The 11,382-nt window shown below is 34.2% G+C and overlaps 1 protein-coding gene across 1 annotated transcript; it reads right to left on the bottom strand.

Moving 5' to 3' along the window:
* Nucleotides 1-1,561: 1,561 nt before the first annotated feature.
* LOC143666531 (olfactory receptor 5M5-like) lies at nucleotides 1,562-2,494 on the bottom strand. The gene has a single exon (XM_077140215.1). The coding sequence runs from the start codon at nucleotides 2,492-2,494 to the stop codon at nucleotides 1,562-1,564; it is 933 nt and encodes a 310-aa protein (XP_076996330.1).
* Nucleotides 2,495-11,382: the final 8,888 nt, after the last annotated feature.

The following is an 11,382-nucleotide window of genomic DNA, read 5'->3' as shown; positions in this document are numbered from 1 at the left end:
AGGAATTTAATCACACAGGTAAATATCAACTAGATCATTGATGGAAAGGATCTTAAATTGTCAGAGCAAAGAAAGAATCAATATTAAGTGAAATACTGTTTGATAATGTTTAAAAAATAATACATTTTAGCATTTCAAAATACACAATGAAAAATTAAAAGGTAAAATGGAAAAAAGTACTACATGTATAACAAGAAATTAGTTTGTACCTTCAAGAAAGTAGTCTAAAAATGAAAAAGAAAAAAAATGTAAACACCACAAATTGAAAATAGACAAGGCAAACAGCCTAAAATGGAAATTCACAACATAAATCCAAATTAGCAATAAAATGTTCATAGGTTATATAATCAAATATTTATATACACTTAAATGGATGCATAGTTAGATAGATAGACAGATAGATAAAACACCAGCATGGAATATATTTTTTAAAGGAAAAGCAGTGATAATGAAGGGTGGAGAAGGGGCATCACATACTGGTGGGGACAGATGTAGGTTAAAAGGAAATCATCTGGGGTGAGCCACTGTGGCTTAGCAGGCACAGTTCTCTCCTACCATGCCAGAGACCCAAGTTCGATTCCTGGTGCCTACCCATGCAAAAAGAAACTTTGAAACATCTGAAAACTTTTGCATTTCAAAAGCCTTATTATTAGACAGTGGGGATGAAATGAATAATTTCCTAGAATCAGAGGAACAACTTGCACTGACTCAAGAAGAATTAGAAGACCTCAACAAACCAATCACAAATAAAGAAACTGAAACAGATTTCAAACCCCCCCACAAAGAATCCAGAGCTAGATGGCTTCACTGATAAAGTTTACCAATTATTATAAGAAGAGTTAGTACCAATCCCACACAATTCTCCCAAACAACTGAAGTGTAAAGAACATTATCTAACTTATTATATAGCACCAATATCACCCTAATACCAAAGAGTGATGTATTATAGAATAAAGAAATTATAGACCAATCTCTTTAAAGGATATAGATACAAAACTCCTCAAAAAAAATACTTGCACATCAATGCAACTGTGCATTAAAAGAGTTATAATCATGACAAAGTGGATTTTAATGCAGGAATGTTCCTTAGAGAACTATTCTCAGACATACGCAAAAGATCTTCCTTGGCATATGTTTTCAGTAAAAAAAAATTAGAACACATCTTCTGTGGTTGGCAGAATTCTGGAAAATAGATTGGAAGTTATTGAACATTTAAAACATAAATTTCCATTGCCCTTGTATGTCCTAATTATCTTTCTTAACTTTGCACAAACATGACAACTAAAGATGAAATTATTTTTTCTGCTTTGATTATATATACAGCAGTGACTGTACCTTCTGGGTTGTCTTTGAATTTCTATGAGTGTGGGTGTGCATGTTTTAATTTACTGAGATGACACTGTAAACTCTGCCAAAAAATGTGACACACTGTTCCAATTCCTATAAGTGAATTAAGATAGGCAAAATTACTCAATGAAAGAAAATGATCTGGTAATTTAAGATGCTACCTAACAGGTAGATAAGAAAGGCTTGTTATGAACCTGTATACAAAATGCCTGCCTTATTTGGCAAAAAATTTCTTTGAAATAACTTCCCTTATTGCTCTTTTAACATCTTTGTTCCTCAGGCTATAGATGAAAGGATTTAACATAGGGCTCACAAAGATATAAAAAACAGCAACAATTTTCCCTTGTTGTACTGATGTCTCAGAAGGGGACCTCAAATGCATGCATAACAGAGTCCCAAAAAAAATGGTGACAGATATCAGATGGGACCCACAGGTGGAGAAGGCTTTGTGCCTCCCCTCAGCTGAGCGGATGCCCAGGATGGCTGTGAAGATGAAAATATAAGAGACAAGGATGATGGTGAGAGAACAGGTGAGGTTGAAGCCAGCCACCACAAACATGGCAGTTTCTTTGGCATAGGTATCTGAACAAACGAGGACTAATAGAGGTGGGTCTGCACAGTAAAAGTGGTTGATCTCATTGGGTCCACAAAAGGACAGATGCAGCATCAGGATGGTCTGGACAAGAGCATTTGCAAAGCCATAAATGTAGGAAGCAGTGACCAGAGAGAGGCAACTGCATTTGGACATCTTACTCCCATATAACAAAGGCTTACAGATGGCCATGTAGCGGTCATAAGCCATTACTGACAATATATAATGATCTGTGATCACCAGGGCAATGAAAAAGTGGAATTGTGTCAAACAACCATTGAAGGAAATGGTTTTTCTCTTGGATAAGAGATTAACTAGCATCTGAGGGGCGACAGTGGTGGAATAACAGACATCAACAAAGGACAGGTGACTGAGGAAGAAATACATTGGGGTGTCAAGTTTTGAGTCACTTCTGATTAATAAAATCATGGTCATGTTGCCAATTACTGTGATAAGATAGATCATAAGGAATACCACAAAAAGGACATGTTGCAAATCAGCTCGATCTGTCAGTCCCAGGAGAATAAACTCAGTCACAGGTGTGTAGTTTTTCATTGTATTTTCTTGGCCTCTAATGCAGTCTAAAGAAAAGGTAATAAAATGTCTTGATATATTGTCATTTATACATTACCCCCATCTTTCCATCTGATACTCCTTCCTCTTCTGTCAATCACACAATTATATGTGACATAAAAGAGACTAGTATAGACTAGCAAAAGAGATTAGAGATGTATATTTTAAACATCTAATTTATATAGAGCCCCTTATGTGTAAAGTTAGACATACCTTTTTCTCGTGGCACCATTTCTGGAATTCTTTATGATATTTTTACATTTACAATTTCCTCGGACATATGGATGAAAACAGTGCTTTTCTTTGAAATTGCAATCTTTTGTTTTATAGTATTCCTCTTGATGGTGTTTCTAAAGTATTAGATACCCAACTGGACTAGTGTCTATCTGAATAGATTTGAGCATAAATGAAACTGATATAAGATGAATATCCTCATAGAACTGGGATCTCCTTTCCTGCCTTCTGAACATTTTCAAGGTGTTCCTTTACCTTACAATGTGCATCTATCTTCCCCTGTCTATTTTACTTTGGTTTGCTCTCTTATCAAGAAATCATATTAATTTTTAGGATGCTACCTTGAATATCCTCAGTTTTGAATTATTTTGTGTGTGTGCCTGATGGACAAAAATTGGTACTAGGGGATGAAACTAAATATTTTTCCTTTTATGTCTAAAGCACAGATATATACACAGTCTGTAAACAAATACACACATATATATGTATATCTTTCTCTATGTATATATCACTATATATACATCCATAAATATATCTACATATTTAGAGACATATAATTTTCATGCAGGGAGAAGTAGTGATTATGGAAAAAATAATGTATAAAAAGGCTCACTTTTAGGTCTAGAATTGAAAAAAGTTTGGAAAATATCGCCCCAGATCATAATGACTTGTAACTCTACCTCAGTTTACCTTCTTGTACATAAATAAAAATGTTATAATATGAATTCAATTTAAGTTACTTAACCTGTGTCCAAATATCATAGGCAAATAACAGTGATATTAACCAAATAATTGAGATGGTACTTTTGATATCCTGAAGTGCATCTCCCGACATTTAGCCAGGATGAAAGTAAGCAGAGAGATCATCATGAAAAATCTACAACCTCCTTCAGTGCCACATATTATGCTCACTTTAAAGAATAGATTCAGTGGCAAGTTTGGAAACAAGTCACTTTGTAAAGTACATTGTAAATTCATCACTCAAATTTTATTATCCATTGAATTACCCCATTCTGTTCATGAGGTCTTTTGACCTATTGAGTAAGATAATATGATGAAAGGCATATTAAATAAGCAAATAGATTCATACTTATTTTGCATTTTATTTTGTAAGCTCATAAGTACAAACTGAATTTTATCATCAGTATTGTCAAATAGACAAACGGACATTTGGTACGTCTGTATGTCTTGTATGTACACATACAAGAAAATGTACTTGACTTCAGTTCACAATTCTTCTTCTTAAATACTGTCTATGTTTTATGATTTATATAAAATGCCACCATGATTAATCACTTAGACTAACATGACACAAAGAGAGGCAGATGTCCTGGGTATTTTTTTGTTTTTGCATGGGCAGGCACTAGGAATCAAAGCTGGTTCTCCAGCATGGCAGGAAAGAAATCTGCCACTAAGCCACCATTGCCCACCTTGTCCTGTGTATTTTTAATGTCTCTATTTATTGAAATACTAATCAAAAGTTAAAATAGTTACTATTCCCATTTATTCATTCTTGATTGTGACAAAGTTAGGTGAGGTAAGCAAATGAACGTTCAGTTAATTTAACTGAGCACTTTATGATAACAACCTTCATTTAAAGGAGCAGAACACAGCATCCTTTTTGGTTTTATCAAGGAAACCACAGAGAAAAACATTTGTAGGTGGACATAAGTAGCTCTGTGTTGTCCCAGACTTTGTCCTCCAAACTTTCACCTTCAACTTGGGTTCTTTTAGTAGGTGCTCATTGCTCCTACCTACTCAGTCCCACAACAAGTTATAAGAGTAGTCTTCAGTTCTAACAAGAGTGGTATTTCCTTTCCATGAAGTCATGGCTCAAGTTGAAGGGAAAAAAAAATTAGAGAAGGCATCTTCCTGAAATAACTTTTAGTTAACTTTAGTCAGACAGATAGTTAATCCAAAAGTAGCCAATTCATCATGAAGTGGTTATAGCATATTACACCATATTATGCTGATAATTAAAAAGAAAACCTTGATAATTTTGAATAAATCAGGAATATTATTGAATTCCATTCCCTTATTTTTGTTAATGAATCAATGTAGAATGAGAATGTGTAATTATTGAGAGTCACCAGAGTGTAATGGTTGCTGGGAAATATTCTGGAGCTAGACTTCCTAGGTAGAAATCCCAGCTCCTCTAGCTTCTAGCTTTGGCGTTTGAACACATTATTAATCTCTTTTGCTCAGTTTCTTCATCCATAAAATGTAGTGAAAAATATCAATTCCTTCCATGCAAGTGAGCTAATTTCAGTAAAACATTGTCAATGGTAAGCCTTAATAAGTTGTAGCTACTATTGTTATTTAGTGACAGAGTCAGTTCTAGCACTGAATAAGATTTATCATCAAAATGCAAGCTTCTTGTGGCCAAGGATTTTGTCTAATCTCCAGCTGCAGCCTCAGCACTGCTTTACCAATTATAGAAGATAAATAGTTATGGAGGGAATGAATCTTCTCTTTGTTCTAGTTCCCTTTCCATTATGTAATGTCACCATATTGTGCATTTGATTAAATAATTGTGCTCTGAGAATAGAGCATAATTAGCTTATTTTATAGAGGCATATAGTAACTTATCAGAATATAGATTTCAGGCATTGGTTTCAAATATACTCATCAAAGATTTATTTTTAGATTATAAAATCTAAAATATGTCCAATCATACCTGAGAAAAGAGAGTGATTTCCCAGAGAAGTCATGGGCATGAAGAACCTGAAATATTTATATCCAAATCAACCAATAGGGACCAAATCCCTATGGTTCAATTATTTCTAGCAAAAGTCATTTTTGTTATGAACACCCACTACCTTTTATTACTCTGAGAATTCCAACCTCATTGATTTTTACCCATTCTCTTCATCATCAGAGAATTAAATCTCCTAAGTTTGGTGATGCAATAGGACTCATTAATTATTTTAATTTACACATAAACATTTTGATATTTCTTACTTGGGAATCATTAAGTATTTTGGTTTAAAACATTTAAGAAAGAATAGTGTATAGTATAAGGAGAAAGTTTTGGATTCTGAAAAGCCATTGGAAAATCAGTTAATATTTGGTAAACTTGGATGAGCTATTATTGATTCTGAACCTTTTATCATATCCTTCTTCAATGCAATTGAGAGGTATTCACAGACTACATAATCCATCCAAAGTGTACAATCAATGGCTCACAGTATCATCATATAGCTGTGTATTCATCACACTATAAATATCAGGCAATAATCATTATTCCAAAGACAAGTAAATAAAATAAAATAAAAATGAAAATGCAGAACATCCTATACCTCTTATTCCCATATTACTTATGTATTTTGTGTGTCTTTATTTTATTACTCATCTGCCCTTATACTGGATAAAAGGAGTGTTGGCCACAAGGTTTTCAAAATCACATGGCCATATAACAAAGCTATATAGTTACAAAATCATCATCAAGAATCACATCTGCTGAATTATACCACAGCAGTTTCAGGTATTCCTTCCAGCTATTCTAATACACTAGAAACTAAAAAGAAACATCTGTATAGTTAATGAGAATGACCTCCAAAGTGACCTATCACTCTATTTACAATCTCTTAGCCACTGAAGCTTTTTTAATTTCACATTTGTTCCCATTTTTTTTTTGGTCAAGAAGGCATTCTAAATCCTATGATGTCAGGACCTGGCTTATACCTCGAACTCACATTCCACATTGTCAGGTAAACTTACCTGACACATAGAGTTATGTCACACATAAAGGGAGGTTAGTGAGTTTATTTGCAAAGTTCACTTAAAGAGAGAGGCCACATGTACAAAACAAAACAGGTTCTCTGGGGGTGACATTTAGGTATAGCAGGCCTAGTTTCTCCCTGGCAGGAGTAAGTTTCATAAGCACAGGCCCCAAGATTGAGGGCTTGACTTAAAATATTGTGAATCCCTAGTGCTTGTGAGAATGTTAGGAATTCCAGAAGTGGGAAAGTTAAATATTTTCCCCCAGTTCCTCAGGAGGACTTTGCATTTACTTTTTTATTTTCTGCCCAATATACTCTGGGATGTATCAAAGTACTACATTAAACTATACAGAATGACAATGGTTCATTTCTTATTATACAGACCATGTAAATATGTTATTTAAATCAAATGATCATAGAGGTTTTATTAAACAGTGTGTTACAGAAAATAGAAATTTTACACCAAATAAACATCTCTTCCTTTGGTCTCACCCAGAAGTTGAAGTTTGTAAATACAGTCAATAGCATACTTTATCCTTTAGTCTGGTTTACCCTAGTCCTAAACAGATCAGTTTCATTCATGTAACTAATTGCAGTCTGTTCATTTTTTAAAGTTTTTTAGACATTTGCTGGATGGGGTAATGCAAAATTTCACAGCTAAAGAACCCTACCTCTGAATCTCAAGTGTCACACAGATACTGAAAGTTCCAGGGAATTACCAGGTTACACACAAAGACCTCAGCATCTCAGAATTTAGAAATAACAGTTAAAGCTCAGGAATAGATGTGACTGCTATAAAAGCTTATAATCTAGAAACTTTACAGGAGGCTTAATGAACATTCTGAGGTCCTTAATCATCAATTATCCAATCTCTGCCCACATTCTATCCCCTGATAACTTATGCTGTCAAATTCAGTTCTCAGTGTTTGCTCATTATACTTAGTTTATATTAGTGAGGCCTTACCATACTTCTGGCTTATTTCACTCAACACAATGTCTTTAAGGTTCATTGATCTATTTTATGTCTCACAAGTTCTTTCCTTTGTGCAGCCACTCAGAAAATGTAGGTTATGTGCTACAGAAAATTTAGGATCTGGACAAAATAAAACTTTCTTCATTGTTATATATATATATGCTACACTTTGCATTTCTGTTCATCTATCAATGTATGCTTAGACCACCTCCATCCATTACAGAACATAAAAAATGCTGACATAAAGACCAGTGTGCAAATGTCTATTCATTTCTCTGCATTTAGTTCTTTCATGTATATACAAAATAATGGGAATGCAGGATCAAATGGCAGTCCTATACTTAGCCTCCTGTGGAACCAACACACTGCCGTTAAGACAGGCAGTACCATTCTACTCCCTACCATCAGTAATTAGGTATCTATCTCATGTCTCTTCATGTCTTCTCCAGTGATTACATGTTTCTGTTTATTTTTAAACAGTTTTATTCATACACCACACAATCCATCCTAAGTGAATAATCAATGGCCCTTAGTATAATCACATACAAATGGATTCACCATCACAGTCTATATGAGAACATTTCCATTTCTTCCACAAAGAAAGAAGAGATAAAAATAAAGGAAAAAACAACATGAATGCCATATCCCTCCCTTATATCCCTCTCTAAGTAACATTTACCTTTTTATATTGTCTTTGTCACAATTAATGGAAAAATATGTTAACTGTTAACCATAGTTCCTAGTTTGCATTGATAGTATTTTCCCTATACTATCTCATTTTTAAACCCTTGAAATGAACTTCATTTATTATCCCTCATGTAAAAAATTCTTATATGTTTATATTTAATCACCATCAGTCTACTCAAGATTTTGTTCATCATACAGTCCCAAGTCTTATCCTCTCTTTCCTTCTGGTGGCATACATTCCCCTAGACTTCCTTTTTAAATGATACATTCAGCTTTGTCATTATACTTGCAGTATTGTGCAACTGGATAATATTTTACTATCCTTTTCTGGATCTTTACAATGAATCCTGTTGAACAATCTGTACTTCTTCAGCATCAAATTCTCAGTTGCTATGCTCTTTGTCTCTATTGATAAACTTTTTTCTTAGCTTTAACTCATTAAAATTAATTTATTCATATTAGTGAGACCATAAAGTATTTGTCCTTTCACTTCTTGTTAATTTTGCTCAACATAATGTCCTCAAGTTTCCATCATGTTGTTGCAAGTGTCATGACTATTTTTGTCTTACAGCTGCATATTATACCATCATACCTACATACCATGGGTTGTTTATCCACTCACCTGTTGATGGACATTTGGGCTATTTCCATTTCTTAGCAATTACAAATAATATTGCTATAAACATCAGTGTATAAATGTCTACTCATGCCCCTGCCTTCAGTTCCTCTGAATATATACCTAGTAATGGGATTGCTGTATCATAAAGTAATTCTATACTTAGCTTCCTGTGGAAATGCCCAACTGTCTTCTAGAGAATTTGCACCTTTCTATATAGCCACCATCGATGAAAAAGTATACCTCTTTCTCCACATTGTCTCAGCACTTGTAGTTTACTTTTTTTTTCCTGAAAATCACCATTCTAGTAGGTGTGAGATGATATCTCACTCTGGTTTTGGTTTGCATTCCCTAATAGCTAATAAAGTTGAACATCTTTTCATATGTATTTGGGCCATTTGTATTTCCTCTTTGGAAAAGTTGTTTGTCATTTTTTTTTTTGCTCTTAAAAAAAAGAAACTTGGGTTGTTTGTTTTTTTGCTATTGAGTCATAAAGTGTCTATAATTTCTGGATATTAAACACTTATTTGATACATACTTTCCAAATATTGTCTCCATTTCATCAGCTGCCTTTTACATTCAAAGAAAACCCTTTGATCTGCAAAAGTGTTCAATTTAGAGGATATCCCATTATCTATCTCTTCTTTCATTGCTCATATTTTGGGTGTAAGGTCTAGGAATCCAACTCTTTTCAGGAGATCTCTAATATATTTCCTTATAAAAGTTTATTGTCATAGTTCTAATGTTTATATCTTTGATCCATTTTGAGCCAATTTTTGCAAAAGATATAAGATTGGGACCCTCTTTCATTCTTTTGGATATGGGTATCCAGTTCTACAAGTACCATTTGTTAAAGAGGCTGCTCTGTTCTGGTTGAGTTAACCTGGCTGCCTTATCAAAGATCAATGGTCCGTCCAGGAAAAGGTCTATTTCTGAACACTCAGTTTAATTCCATTGGTCAGTATATCTATCTTTATGACATTGCCATGCTGTTTTGAGCAATGCAGTTCTGTAACAGGCTTTAAAGTCAGTTAGTTTGAGACCTCCCACTTCATTTTTCTTTCTCAACATAGTTTCAGCTATTCAGGGCCCTGCCCTTACAAACACATTTGATTTTTGGTTTTTCTATTTCTACAAAGTAAGTTGTTGGGATTTTAATTGGTATTGCACTGAATCAATAAATCAGTGTAGGTAGAATTGATATTTTAACTGTATTTAGTCTTCTGATCAATAAACACAGTATATTCTTCCATTTATTTTGGTGTCTCTTGATCTCTTTGTTTTTCAATACACAAAATTTGCATATTTAAAAAAATATGTAACATCAGCACCTACTTTTTTTATTTGCTATCTCTTAGACACTGATACCTTATTTTTATTGCAATTCTTTTTATCATAAGAATTTACTTTTTTCTTTTTGTAAAAAATAGCATATATACAAAATAAGCAATAAATTTCAAAGCACATCATACCAATTAGCTGTAGATCAGATTTCATAGTTCGGTATGGGTTACAATTCCAAAACTTTAGCTGTTTACTTCTAGCTCCTCTAAGATACTGGAGACCAAAAGAAATAATATGATTCATCAATCATATTGATTTGTTAAACCCTACCTTCTCTGTATAACCACACCATCGCCTTGAACATTCTCCCAGTCTTTAGGGGTATTTGGGCTACACACATTCTAACTTTCCATGTTGGAAAGGGCTGTTGAGAACACGGGATAGGGAGATGGAATTAGTTGATGTTCTGGAGAGGCTAACTCCTTTGAATTTTAGAACTTATCTGGTCCAGGGACCCATCTGGAGGTTGTAGGTTTCTGGAAAGTTATCCTACTGCATAGAACATTTAGGGAATCTTATATATTGTCCTAGGTGTTCTTTAGGATTGGCTGGAATGGTTTTGGTTGGGATTTAGCAGGCAATGATAAGCAGCAATGTCTAACTGAAGCTTGCATAACAGTGACCTACAGAGTAGTGTCTTGACACTATTTAAACTCTCTCAACCACCAATATCTTATTTGTTGCACTTCTTTTCCACCTTTTGGCCAGAATAGCATTATTGATCCCATGATTCCAGGGCAAGTCTCATTCCTCGAGGTCATCTTGCATGCTGCAAGAGAAAACTTACTCCCCTGGATGTCATGTCTTATGTAGGGAAAAAGGCAATGATTTCACTGGCAGAGTTGGGCTTAGAAAGACAGAGGTCATATCTGAGCAAGAAAAAATGTCCTCTGAAAGTGACTCTTAGGCACACCTATAGGTAGCCTAAGCTCTGCTACATGCATAAAGTTTCACAAGAGCTAGATTTAAGATGAAGGACTTGACCTATTGATTTGGGTGTCCCAATGTTTGACACAGTATCAGGTTTTTCCCAGTTGCAAAGTTTAATTGTCCATACTTTTTCTCCCATCCCTCAAGGGATTTCGCCAATACTTTTTCATTATCTGCTGAATATACCCTAGGATGAATCCATGCATTACATTAAGCTATTGAGGATTAACAGCCTCATTCTGATTATATGTTTGTATTGTTTAAGATCTATCCACATAGGTTGAGTTAGATTATATGCTACAGAAAATTTAGGTTCTGGACAAAATAAATCTTTCTTACTATGGTTTCAAAGAGTAGATGAGGT

Source organism: Tamandua tetradactyla, chromosome 23, assembly GCF_023851605.1.
Source record: "Tamandua tetradactyla isolate mTamTet1 chromosome 23, mTamTet1.pri, whole genome shotgun sequence".
Classification (NCBI taxonomy): domain Eukaryota; kingdom Metazoa; phylum Chordata; class Mammalia; order Pilosa; family Myrmecophagidae; genus Tamandua; species Tamandua tetradactyla.
The sequence above is the reverse complement of the archived record's forward strand: the minus strand, read 5'-3'. Positions and strand labels throughout refer to the sequence as shown.

Coding starts and splice junctions, on each gene's coding strand:
- LOC143666531 (XM_077140215.1), bottom strand. CDS start 2,494: ATGAAAAACTACACACCTGTGACTGAGTTTATTCTCCTGGGACTGACA.